The following is a 14,451-nucleotide window of genomic DNA, read 5'->3' as shown; positions in this document are numbered from 1 at the left end:
CCCGAGTAGCTGGGATTACAGGTGCCTGCCAACATGCCTGTCAAAAGCTAAGCCATTTTAATTACTCAATAAGATGTATTTTTTTTTGCATGATGATGTAATATTTTAAAGCTAACAGCAGCCCAAAGAAAAATATCAATGTTAAATTACATTTAACTGATTTAATATCTCACTGGATTGCATTTGGATTTAATCATATCAAATGTTGATATGGACCCAAATGACATTTTCTTTTTCTTAATTAAAAACTAGATCAGAAAAAAAACTGAAGGTGGCTGGGCACAGTGGCTTATGCCAGTAATTCCAGTGCTTTGCGAGGCAGGGGCAGGAGTATCTCTTGAGACCAGGAGTTCAAGTCTAGCCTAGGCAACATGCAAGGCCATATGTCTACAAAAAAATTTTAAAAATTAGCCAGGGGTAGGGCCGGGAGCAGTAGCTCATGCCTGTAATCCCAACACATTGGGGGAGCCCGAGGCAGGCGGATCACGAGGTCAGGAGATGAAGACCATCCTGGCTAACATGGTGAAACCCCATCTCTACTAAAAATACAAAAAATTAGTCGAGCGTGGTGGCAGGCGCCTATAGTCGCAGCTACTTGGGAGGCTGAGGCAGGAGAATGACGTGAACCTGAGAGGCGGGGCTTGCAGCGAGCCGAGACTGCACCACTGCACTCCAGCCTGGGCGACAGAGCGAGACTCTGTCTCAAATAAATAAATAAATAAATAGCCAGGTGTGGTGGCACACATCTGTAGTCACAGCTACTTGGGAGGCTAAGGTGAAAGGATCACCTGAGTAAGAGTTTGAGGATGCAGTGAGCTATGATTGTGCCACTGCATTATAGCCTGGATGATGGAGTGAGACTCTGTCTCTAAAAATTTTTAAATAAAACAGTAAATTTTTAAAATTTAAAAACATAAAAAAGTAAAAAAAAAAAAAAAAAAAAAAGAAAGAAAGACATGCCATGTTGGCGAACTGGTGAAATTAGTACTAATAAAATGGCCATACTACCCAAAGCAATCTACAGATTCAATGCAATCCCTATCAAAATACCAATTATATCCTTCAAAGAGATAGACAAAAAAAATTTGTGTGGGACCATAAAAAATCCCAAATAGCCAAAGCAATGCTGAGCAAAAAGAACAAAGCTAGAGGCATCACACCACCAGATTTCAAAATATATTACATAAGCTGGGTGCAGTGGCTCATGCCTGTTAACCCCAGTACTTTGGGAGTCCAGGGCGGGTGGATCACTTGAGGTCAGGGGTTCGAGACCAGCCTGGCCAAAATGGTGAAACCTCATCTCTACTAAAATACAAAAATTAGCCAGACATGGTGGCATGTGTCTGTAAGCCCAGCTACTGGGGAGGCTGAGTCAGGAACTGCTTGAGCCTGGGAAGCGGAGGTTGCAGTGAGCCAAGATTCTGCCACTGCACTCCAGCCTGGGCCACAGAGCTAGAATCTGTCTCCCCACCGTCCCCCGCCAAAAAAAAAAAGTGTGCCTGTATAACAAATACAGTATATATACTATAAATACAGTAACCAAAATAGCATGGTACCAGCATAAAAACACACACAGACCAATAGAACAGAGAACCCAGAAATAAATCCATACATTTATAGCCAACTGATTTAAGAAAAAGATAGCATGAATATTCATGGGGAAAGAACAGTTACTTCAACCATGGTGCCAGAAAAACTGGATATCCACATGCAGAAGAATGAAACTAGATCCCTATCTCTTGTGATATACATAAATCAACTCTAGATGAACTAAAGACTTAAAATGTGAGACCCACAACTATAAGATTACTAGAAGAAAACATAAGGAAAACACTTCAGGACACTGGTCAGGGAAAAGATTTTATGAATAAAACCTCAAAAACATAGGCAACAAAAGGAAAAATAGACAAATGGGATTCTATCAAACTAAAAAGCTTCTAAACGACAAAAGCAACAAACAACAGAGTAAAAGAACATCCCACAGGATGGGAGAAAATAGTTGCAAATTATATATCCAACAAAGGATTACTATCCGAAATACACAAGAAACTCAAACAACAGCTAAATAAAAATAATAATCCATTTTAAAAGTAGAACAATTATCTGAATAAACAGCTCTCAAACGAAGACATACAAATGGGCAACAGGTACATGAAAAAATGGTCAACATCAGCCAGGCGCAGTGACTCACACTTGTAATCCCAGCACTTTGGGAGGCCGAGGCGGGCAGATCACCTGAGGTCAGGAGTTCAAGATGAGTCTGGCCAACATGGTAAAATCCCACAGCCAGCCGGGGTGGTGGGTGCCTGTAATCCCACCTACTTGGGAGGCTGAGGCGAGAGAATCGCTTGAACCCGGGAGGCAGAGGTTGCAGTGAGCCGAGATGGTGCCACTGCACTCCAGCCTGGGTGACAGAGTGAGACTCTGTCTCAAAAACAAAACAAAAAAAAGGTCAACATCACTAGTCATCAGGGAAATGCAAATCACAACTACAATGAGATATCATCTCACTCCAGTTAGAATGGCTATTATCAAAAAGGCAAAAAATAACAAATGCTGGAAAGGATGTAGAGCAAAGGGAACTCAGGCACTACTGGTGGGAATGTAAACTAGTGTAGCCATTATGGAGAACAATATGAGTTTCCTCAAAAAACTACAAATTGAACTATGGTATGATCCAGCAATCTCACTACTGGATATACACATCTCCATAAGAAAGGAAATCATTGTATTGAAAAGGTACCTGCTCCCTCATGTTTATTACAGCACTGTCCAGAATAGCCAAGATATGGAATTAACCTAGGCACCCATCTACAGATGAATGGATACAGAAAATATCACACACACACACACACACACACACACACACACACACACACACACACGAATACTATTCAACCTCAAAAAAGAATGAATTCCTGTCATTCGGGGCAACATGAGTGAGGCTAGAGAGCGTTATGTTAAGTGAAATAAGCCAGGAACAGAAAGAGAAATATTACATGTTCTCACTTACATGTAGAAGCTAAAAAAGATGACCTCAAAGAAGCAGAAAGTAGAATAGTGGTTACTAGAGACTGGGAAAGGTAAAGGGAAAGTGGGGAGAGAGAGAGATATTGGTCAAAAGATAAAAAAATCACAGGTAGATAGGAGGAATAAGTTCTAGTGTTCTATATAGCACTGTAGGATGACTACAGTTAACAGTAACACATAGTTTCAAATAGTTAGAAGGAGGCTGTTGTATGTTCCCAATACAGAGAAATAGTAAGTGTTTGGGGTGATAGATATGTCAATTACCCTGATTTGATCACTATATGCTGTATGTATAGAAATAGCACTATGTACTCCATAAATGTCTACAACTATTATGTGTTAATTAAAAAAATTTTTAAGAGATTAATTCATAACTTTGGTGATTAAATATTTACTCATTGTGACCTCAGATTGAATCTTCACGAACTAATGCAAGGGCAGAAGGACATATATTTCAAGAAATGTTGGAAACATGACCAGGCCCCTCATGGAAACAAGAAAGTAAATACATAGTAATGGCATCCTGATGTTTCCTCTGGGTAACTTTAATTTCCTCTCTTATGTTCTTAAATATTTTTAGTTATCCTGTAATCTCAGCACTTTGGGAGGCCAAGATGGGAAGATCACTTGAGCTCAGAAATTTGAGAACAGCTTGGACAATATAGCAAGACCTCATCTCTACTGAAAAAAAAAAAAAAAAAAAAAAAAAAAAAAAAAAAACTAAAAAATACATATTACCCCATTTCAATTAAAATTAATAAGCTAATAAAAATATACCCTATTTATTTATCAAAATAAGGGTTGGGATCTCTAAATAGATTAGTCTAATTCTAGAAAAGCTACATATATTTTAAAATTTGTACTTCTTTATTCTGGATTTCCTTGTATTAGAAATAGTTATATTTGTTTTCATCCATAAACCAAAAGATTTTAAAAATTGTCTCCATTGTAGATATATTCGTCAAGTATACCCTATCTTCAACATCTTATAAATCTTAACAAACAGATTAATGATTAATGACTTACAGCATAATCTTTTTTGAATATCTCATATATAGTCTTTTTTTTTAGACAGTTTCTCTCTGTCGCCCAGGCTGGAGTGCAGTGGCACGATCTCCACTCACTGCAAGCTCCGCCTTCTGGGTTCACGCCATTCTCCTGCCTCAGCCTCCCGAGTAGCTGGGACTACAGGCACCCGCGATCGCGTCTGGCTAATTTTTTGTATTTTTAGTAGAGATGGGGTTTCACTATGTTAGCCAGGATGGTCTCAATCTCCTGACCTCGTGATCCACCCACCTCAGCCTCCCAAAGTGCTGGGATTATAGGCGTGAGCCACCGTGCCCAGCCATATATAGTCTTAAATCACCTCACTGAAAAACCCATTCCAAACTTACTCTGGTAATAGATATCAACTACAATTTTTAAAAATAAACCTTTGCTAAAAAAGTCATTTTCCACAATAATCAGAACACAAATACTCTCAATCTGTGGCATTAAAAATAAGTTAACTAAAGAAGTAATACAAAGACGAATACATCACTCCATGCAAAATACTTGTTTCCAGATTCTGTGTCGGTGAAGAAAAATAGCAGTTATAAACAAATCAACATTATATTCTATGGCTAAGCAGAATAAAATCACCTATTTTGAGCGAGGACAAAAATGTATAAGTTTCAACTGCCACTTACAGATTCCTTTTTCTACCCCAAATTATTGATATAGCATAAATAAAGATTTAAAATGTAAAGTTCTAAATACTATAAAGCGACTTTTACAAAGACTCATTATTTCATCAAACTATTTCTAATTTATATTTAGATAAAGACTTCCTTAAATTTAAGTATATTGATTCTTACCTCCTGATTAAATTTATGGGCCATCTCATTAAGTAGTGAAGAAAAAAAACTAGTGTTTTGTAGTAGAACTCGACCCATAACTCCAAGATACGTGGACATCACTACAGGATACCTCTGTACAATTAAAATACAACACATGTAAAATTGTGTTATGGTACAAGTAAAAAGAATCACTGACATAGTAACAAGCAAAAGGGATATAAAATAACATTCTCCTCTATATTACTTCTCTTTAGAATGAACTGTCAATACTGCCTGAGTTCTAACTTACTAAATACATATACGAATTATATGCACCATCTATATATATATATATACACACACAATAAAGAGAAAAATACTATTTATCAATTTCATATATTACTTTATTACTGGTTTTTTTTTTTTTTTTGAGATGGAGTTCACTCTGTCACCCAGGCTGGAGTGCAGCGGCGCGATCTCGGCTCACTGCAATCTCCGCCTCCTGGTACTATATTATTTTAAATACTCATAACATATACAGGTCCATGGATCTATTTAAGAGAGCTGTTCTTAGAAAATAACCAGTGGTTTAACATATTCAGTCTATAACAACATTAACACTATTTTGTCCCCCTCATATTCTTAGTAGTCAAGCATTGGAATTAAGCCACTCACATTCCTGTGCTTCAAATGATTTTTGTGTGAACATACATGCATATGTTTGAAAGACACATGTCAAAGAAAATCTATGCTTCCCTGTGTGGAACAGGAAAAGGCAAAGGTGTCTAACTGCCCTGAAAATTTAACATAATTTAATATGATCCAAATGACAAGAAAAGCTTTCCTTCTGTATCTAACAGAGTAATTAAAACTAGAATCCTATAGTCTAATACTACCTGTGGAACTTAAAGAAAAATCTTACCTCCCCTTCTATAATACCCTTGAAAATGTAGGGTAAAATCGGTTGAAACATTTGCGGACCTAATATTGGGTTCACTTTAAGGGCATTTTCCACAACCTAAAAACCAGAAAGAAAGATTGGTGATAATACTGCAAGTCATTGCTTTATGAAAAACACATGTAAGGAAACAATGTACTAAAATAAATATCACAGACCAAATTTAAGAATGCATACACACATGCAGGGTATGCAATATTCTGACACTAGACACACTTTTACAAGATAATCCATTTTAAAATTGCAGTTTGATATGAAGTATATAATATTTACACACAGCTATATATCTTGCATACAACTGTATGTAATCACATTGTAGTAACACAGGTATCATATGCAGTTAATGTAATTCTTACCCTTGCAATTTAAACAAATAACCCTTAAAAATGATGCACTAATAGAGGCAGCAAAAAGCATTTTTAAAACATTGCCTTTTTGATAGCTAAACAAGAAGTTAGTAACACCTATACTTACTGCCCAGAAATAAATCTACATTTAAGTTAATCAATAAATTGGAGGAAAAAGGGCATGTGGCATATATACTGCATATTTATTAAATTAGAAATCATATTTCATTCATAATTATACTGATTAGTCATGAGTACTGATTGTTACATGTGAAAACTTGACATAAAAATTATTTTGATATGAGTGAGATGTTTCTTCTATAACAAAAATGGGTTAGCATGAAATTCAAAGCAGGGTGTTTTTTTATTTTTGTTTTAATTTTTAGGAACAGAAGAATGCAGTGGTCAGGAAACAGCAAAAAGGACCAAGAAGGACATTTACCCCACACTTCCAGCCTAAGTGCTTGAGAGGTGGGTAAGGAAACAGATACCATCTGAGAGGGTTATGGGCAAGGAACAGCCTCAGGGTAGAGCCAAGTTTCCCTTACGACTTCCATTAATGCTTCTCAAGATTGACTACTGACATTTTGTATGAAGAGAACCGTTTACAGTCATCCCATGCATTGAGGGAGATTTATCATCTTCCAGTGTCTGCTTACTGTGTGCCAATAGTGTACTCCAAAAATTACGACCATCAAGAAGACTTCCAAGCATTTCTAAACAGTCCCAAGGTAAGCAAACAGCATCCATGGTTGATAACAACATTTGTTGCTGCTCTAATTTTGAGCAAGAAGTGAAGGTAAGGTCCAAATAAAAGATTAAAAATATAAACACTTTACTGTGGGGCAAGCACTATGTATGCTACTACTAAGAGATACAGGTATACAAGATACCAATTCCTCATTAAAAGTAAGAGGAGATAAAATTTGAAACAATAACATTTTATCTCAAGTTTACTTTAAAAAAAAAAAACTAGATCTGGGAAAAAAGATAAACATGGAAAATATACAGGTAAGCTAGTAGACTGAGAGAGTCATAGAGGCAAATATCAGCAGACAGTATTTATCTGTGAGTTGAAAGTAAGGCCACCTGCCCATTATTAAATACATGTATAATTTCACTCCCATCTAAAACCCTACTAAAATTACAGAAAAAAAACTTTAAGATGGGCAGCATAATTTTAAAAAGACAAGAAGAATGAGAAACAAACACTGAAAGCAAGAAAGAAATTCAGAGGAAACTGACTCATTAAGTCAGGGAAAGCTGAATCCCAAGGTGTCAAAGGAGAAAGCTGAGAGAAGCAACCAGATTTACTTCATATAACTTCTCCCCCTTTCTCCACTCCAAAAATCACAGAAAGTAGCAGAACCTTACACTTTTGGGAAGGAGAAAGGGGAAGCTAAAAATATACTTTTGGGAAGGAGAAAGGGGAAGCTAAACACAAGAAGAAAGAAAATAAGACTGGTTGAAAGTCTGTCTAAGAAACAGAGTGCTAGATATTTTCGACTCTAGTATCTGGACAACTGATGCCCAATACAGGAGAAAAAAGAGAGTGTCTTTTCTATAAAGACTCTAAAAGAGATTGCTTCCAGACTAAAAAAGCCCATCAGTGCCCAATGGAATGCATTTAAATAAACTTACATTACGGCACCTTATTCTAAAATTTCAGAACAATAGGAACAAGCAGCAGCAGCTACAAACTTGGAAAAAAAGGAGCCCCAAGGTGGGAGTCAGCATGGCTCTGAAGAGACTTCCTCAAGAAAATTAAAGTAACAGAATCCTTGATGTGTCTCTGAACATACTGGACATCTGTCAGACAGTTTAGTGAACATAAAAAAATTATACCAAAAAAAAGATAAGTATTACTTCCAGGGAATACAAAAGACTGTACAGAAAAGGAGAAGTAATCACAGCTGACTACATGTCTCAGCTTTGAACAGGAAATATAGGAATCATGATGTAAACACTGAATTTTGATTACTTGGGGGATGAAGGCACAGAGGAAGTGCGAAGGCAGTATCAATACATACTGCCTACAACAACCCATGAAGAAATAACAAAGGGGTGTTATTTACAGATCTGAACACAGATACAAAAGAATCAATTGGCTACAAGCACTAAAAATGGTTGTCTCTGAGCAAGGAAAAATGGCAGAAAGACAGGTGACTACAGTTTTTTTCTTTAAGAAACTTATGTATCTATCTAGTTGACTCTAAACTATGTCATATAAAATTCTGGTTAAAATTTTAAAAACAAAAGGGTTTGAAGAGAATTTATAGTAATAATACATAGCTGTGGCTGGCCCCAATCCATAGGAATCTTTATAGTTTTATTTGGCGGCAGGGAGGTTGGAGGGTTTTTTTTTTTTTTTTTTTTTTTTTTTTTGGGCAGGGGGAGGCCCGCCCGCCCCGTAGTGATGGGCTAAGGGAGGTATTTTTTTTTTGTAGGTTCATTAGAGGAGTATTTGATATGGTCAAGGTAAGTTAATGTAAGGATTAAATAATCCCCACATAAAGCAGTATCTGATTGAGTAAATAAATAACACAGTCGTATACACAAATATTTCGGGGATAAAATAGTTTTTGTGGTCTAAAAGGTCAGGAACCATAGCCAGAGAAGATGAGATTTTCTCAAAGAAAAATACCATTATCAGACTTGGGTGCAGTGGGTATGGGACAGAATCAAGAGAAAACTCAGAACTAGAACTGGCAACATATAGAAAAGCTGAACAGTGGACCGATGACATTCCACTCTGACATGCTGAATTTGAGGTGTCTGTGGGAAATCCATATGAAATGGTCCTATATTATTTCTCTTACACTGAAAAATGCCAGGTTGTATAACCTTATTTCTTTCTCCTATTCATATACACATATGAGTTTCAAAATAACAATACCAATATTACTGATGACAATAATACTGAATGTAATTATAAACTTATTTTTGTTGTAAAGTTACATCCCACCAGGGAAATACATGTGAAATACTATGTATTAAAATGACTTGAAATATTCTTCTCAAATAGCTGTGCCACCAACATCATAACAGTTAGATTCAAATGTTTCAGTCTCTTTTGTATCTTTAGGAATTGTTTTTATTTTTCCCCCTAAATCATGCTTTACCTCCACATGGTTCCAAACTCTAAAATATAAAACAGATATACATCCTGACAGATCTAGTTTCACACTCTCCTCCTCTTTTTGCTACATAGCTACTTTAATTACCTGGTTTATTCTTCCACTGCCTTCTTCCACTTTTTAAACAGAAGAAAACTAGAGACACTGCTCCTTCCTTATATTCTCAAACTCATATAGAGATTTTCTTCATTTCTTTTTAATGGAATGCACAGTACTCCACCGTATAACTGAACAAGGTGTGGTACTTCAATCATCCAATTATCTATTACTAATTGTTTTTTGACAACATTTTGTTATTACAAAAAGAACTTCTGCACTTTAGTTTAAACCCATTCCCTTTCGAAATACACCTGCAACAGATTGTGTGTGTGTTGTGTTTTATACTTCAAGTTCTAGGGTACAAGTGCACAACGTGCAGGTTTGTTACATATGTATACATGTACCATGTTGGTGTGCTGTACCCATTAACTCATCATTTATATTAGGTATATCTCCTAATGCTATCCCTCCCCACTACCCCAACCCTACGACAGGCCCCGGTGTGTGATGTTCCCCTTCTTGTGTCCAAGTATTCTCATTGTTCAATTCCCACCTATGAGTGAGAACATGCGGTGTTTGGTTTTTTGTCCTTGTGATAGTTTACTGAGAATGATGGTTTCCAGCTTCATCCATGTCCCTACAAAGGACATGAACTCATTTTTTATGGCTGCATAGTATTCCATGGTGTATATGTGCCACATTTTCTTAATCCAGTCTATCATAGATGGACATTTGGGTTGGTTCCAAGTCTCCGCTATTGACAATAGTGCCGCAATAAACATACGTGTGCATGTATCTTCATAGCAGCATGATTTATAATCCTTTGGGTATATACCCAGTAATGGGATGGCTGGGTCAAATGGTATTTCTAGTTCTAGATCCTTAAGGAATCGCCACACTGTCTTCCACAATGGTTGAACCAGTTTACAGTCCCACCAACAGTGTAAAAGTGTTCCAATTTCTCCACATCCTCTCCAGCACCTGTTCTTTCCTGACTTTTTAATGATGGCCATTCTAACTGGTGTGAGATGGTATCTCATTGTGGTTTTGATTTGCATTTCTCTGACGGCCAGTGATGATGAGCATTTTTTCATGTGTATTTTGGCTGCATAAATGTCTTCTTTTGAGAAGTGTCTGTTCATATCCTTCACCCACTTTTTGATGTTTTTTTTTTCTTGTAAATTTGTTTGAGTTCATTGTAGATTCTGGATATTAGCCCTTTGTCAGATGAGTAGGTTGTGAAAATTTTCTCCCATTCTGTAGGTTGCCAGTTCACTCTGATGGTAGTTTCTTTTGCTGTGCAGAAGCTCTTTAGTTTAATTAGATCCCATCTGCCAATTTTGGCTTTTGTTGCCATTGCTTTTGGTGTTTTAGACATGAAGTCCTTGCCCACGCCTATGTCCTGAATGGTATTGCCTAGGTTTTCTTGTAGGATTTTAATGGTTTTAGGTCTAACATGTAAGTCTTTAATCCATCTTGAATTAATTTTTGTATAAGGTGTAAGGAAGGGATCCAGTTTCAGCTTTCTACATATGGCTAGCCAGTTTTCCCAGCACCATTTATTAAATAGGGAATCCTTTCCCCATTTCTTGTTTTTGTCAGGTTTGTCAAAGATCAGATAGTTGTAGATATGTGGCATTATTTCTGAGGGCTCTGTTCTGTTCCATTGATCTATATCTCTGTTGTGGTACCAGTACCATGCTGTTTTGGTTACTGTAGCATTGTAGTATAGTTTGAAGTCAGGTAGTGTGATGCCTCCAGCTTTGTACTTTTGTTTTTTTGTTTTTGTTTTTTTTTGAGACGGAGTCTCGCTCTGTCGCCCAGGCTGGAGTGCAGTGGCGCAATCTCGGCTCACTGCAAGCTCTGCCTCCCGGGTTCACACCATTCTCCTGCCTCAGCCTCTCCGAGTAGCTGGGACTACTGGCACCCGCCACCACGCCTGGCTAATTTTTTGTATTTTTAGTAGAGACGGGGTTTCACCGTGGTCTCGATCTCCTGACCTCGTGATCCACCCGCCTCGGCCTCCCAAAGTGCTGGGATTACAAGTGTGAGCCACCGCGCCTGGCCAGAGCTTTGTGCTTTTGGCTTACGATTGTCTTGGCAGTGCAGGCTCTTTTTTGGTTCCACATGAACTTTAAAGTAGTTTTTTCCAATTCTGTGAAGAAAGTCATTGGTAGCTTGATGGGGATGGCATTGAATCTATAAATTACCTTGGGCAGTATGGCCATTTTCACAATATTGATTCTTCCTATCCATGAGCATGGAATGTTCTTCCATTTGTTCGTATCCTATTTTATTTCATTGAGCAGTGGTTTGTAGTTCTCCTTGAAGAGGTCCTTCACGTCCCTTGTAAGTTGGATTCCTAAGTATTGTATTCTCTTTGAAGCAATTGTGAATGGGAGTTCACTCATGATTTGGCTCTCTGTTTGTCTGTTATTGGTGTATAAAAACACTTGTGACTTTTGCAAATTGATTTTGTATCCTGAGACTTTGCTGAAGTTGCCTACCAGCTTAAGGAGATTTTGGGCTGAGACGATGGGGTTTTCTAAATACACAATCATGTCATCTGCAAACAGGGACAATTTGACTTCCTCTTTTCCTAATTGAATACCCTTTATTTCTTTCTCCTGCCTGACTGCCCTGGCCAGAACTTCCAACACTATGTTGAATAGGAGTGGTGAGAGAGGGTATCCCTGTCTTGTGCCAGTTTTCAAAGGGAATGCTTCCAGTTTTTGCCCATTTAGTATGATATTGGCTGTGGGTTTCTCATAAATAGCTCTTACTATTTTGAGATACGTCCCATCAATACCAAATTTATTGAGGGTTTTTAGCATGAAGGGCTGAATTTTGTCAAAGGCCTTTTCTGCATCTATGGAGATAATCATGTGGTTTTTGTCTTTGGTTCTGTTTATATGCTGGATTACATTTATTGATTTGCGTATGTTGAACCAGCCTTGCATCCTGGGGATGAAGCCCACTTGATCATGGTGGATGAGCTTTTTGATGTGCTGCTGGATTCAGTTTGCCGTTATTTTATTGAGGATTTTTGTATCAATGTTCATCAGGGATATTGGTCTAAAATTCTCTTTTGTTGTTGTGTCTCTGCCAGGCTTTGGTATCAGGATGATGTTGGCCACATAAAATGAGTTAGACAGAATTCCCCCTTTTTTTATTGATTGGAAACTGTCTCTCAGACCACAGTGCAATCAAACTACAACTCAGGATTAAGAAACTCACTCAAAATCGCTCAACTACATGGAAACTGAACAACCTGCTCCTGAATGACTACATAACGAAATGAAGGCAGAAATAAAGATTTTCTTTGAAACCAACGAGAACAAAGACACAACATACCAGAATCTCTGGGACACATTTAAAGCAGTGTGTAGAAGGAAATTTATAGCACTAAGTGCCCACAAGAGAGAGCAGGAAAGATCTAAAATTGACACCCTAACATCACAATTAAAAGAACTAGAGAAGCAAGAGCAAACACATTCAAAAGCTAGCAGAAGGCAAGAAATAACTAAGAGCAGAACTGAAGGAGATAGAGACACAAAAATCCCTTCAAAAAATCAATAAATCCAGAAGCTGGTTTTTTGAAAAGATCAACAAAATTGATAGACCACTAGCAAGACTAATAAAGAAGAAAAGAGAGAAGAATCAAATAGACGCAATAAAAAATGTTAAAGGGGATATCACTACTGATCCCACAGAAACACAAACTACCATCAGAGAATACTACAAACACCTCTACGCAAATAAACTAGAAAATCTAGAAGAAATGGATAAATTCCTGGACACATACACCCTCCCAAGACTAACCCAGAAGGAAGTTGAATCCCTGAATAGACCAACAGGCTCTGAAATTGAGGCAACAATTAATAGCCTACCAACCAAAAAAACTCCAGGATCAGACGGATTCACAGCCGAATTCTACCAGAGGTACAAGGTGGAGCTGGTACCATTCCTTCTCAAACAGATGTGTTCTTAAAACTTTTGTGAAAAATGTAGGATTCAATTTACTTGACTTAGGCCTACATTGCATACAAAGTGATTAAACGCATGGATCCTAAAGTCAAAATGCTTATGTTATATCATGGTTCCAATGCTTACTAACTGAGTGGCCTTGAAAAAATTATTCACCACTTTGTGAATTAATTTCTCATCTGTAAGACTGGGGAAAAGTGCAGTATCATTTATATGTTTATGTAAAGATTAAATATCCTTATATCATTATATATCATTATATGTTTATGTAAGGATTAAATAAAATCTATGTTTTATATGCTTAGAATGTGTAGCACGTGTTAAATGCTAGTATGAGCTATTATTATTACAGAATAAGTTATATCTTAAAAATATTTGTGTCATCTTAAGTCTAATCACAGTGAAAAAATGAAACTTGGCTTAACATTGCTTAATATGACCACGACCAGAATGAGAATTCAAAAAGTCATAGTAGTATGGCTATAATACTGACAAATTTCAAATTAAAGAAATGTTAACAATTTAGAGTATTTTATCATATAATTATATTCCTCAAGATAACATGTTCAGTCACGAAATAAAGTAAAGTGTATTCTTTGCTCTACACCATTTGCTCCAAAAGCAGGCATACTGGTCTCTCTATCCAATTTTCCTAACATTGTAACTTTCTGCTTCAAAGAACAAAGAAGTTACTTGCAGATACTGTCAAAAATTAGTGTAACAGTGACATTTAGTAAAAAATATATTTAAAATGTTATGTGGCATACTATATTAAGAAATGGTATCTGAGAGATATTAAAAATGAAAATGAGCTAATATTAAAAACTATTGTTATTGCTATACTAGAACTCTAAGAACAGGAAAATGCCAAAAATTTTGAGAGTTTGCCCAGCCTTCAAATATAGCAGTAAAATGAAAGCACTATTGTCCTAAAATATTCCTTAACATAAAAATACAATTTATTCTTGATAATGAACATATTTTAGTATTTAACATCCATTTATTAAATAATAAAATCTAGTTTCTGAAATTTTTAAACCAAACATACAGATTGAGCTATAGCAGTATTTGTATAAAAATACCATCTTAAACACCTATTATCAGATACTCAATTTTTCATTCTTTTTCTTTTTTTG

The 14,451-nt window shown here is 36.7% G+C and overlaps 1 protein-coding gene across 2 annotated transcripts in view; it reads right to left on the bottom strand.

Moving 5' to 3' along the window:
• The window catches only part of IPO11 (importin 11), a 217,835-nt gene that overhangs the window by 65,766 nt on the left and 137,618 nt on the right, over nt 1-14,451 (bottom strand). For both annotated transcript variants that reach the window (XM_003265977.4, XM_030799092.1), the window contains exons 25-26: nt 5,770-5,865; nt 4,887-5,000 (exon numbers count right to left, since the gene is read on the bottom strand). In XM_003265977.4, the coding sequence (XP_003266025.1) occupies nt 4,887-5,000; nt 5,770-5,865 (210 nt within the window). The remainder of the gene's footprint in view (nt 1-4,886; nt 5,001-5,769; nt 5,866-14,451) is intronic.

The sequence above is a fragment of the Nomascus leucogenys genome, chromosome 18 (assembly GCF_006542625.1).
Source record: "Nomascus leucogenys isolate Asia chromosome 18, Asia_NLE_v1, whole genome shotgun sequence".
NCBI classification, from domain to species: Eukaryota; Metazoa; Chordata; class Mammalia; order Primates; family Hylobatidae; genus Nomascus; species Nomascus leucogenys.
This window is presented reverse-complemented; position numbering and strand designations above follow the sequence as displayed.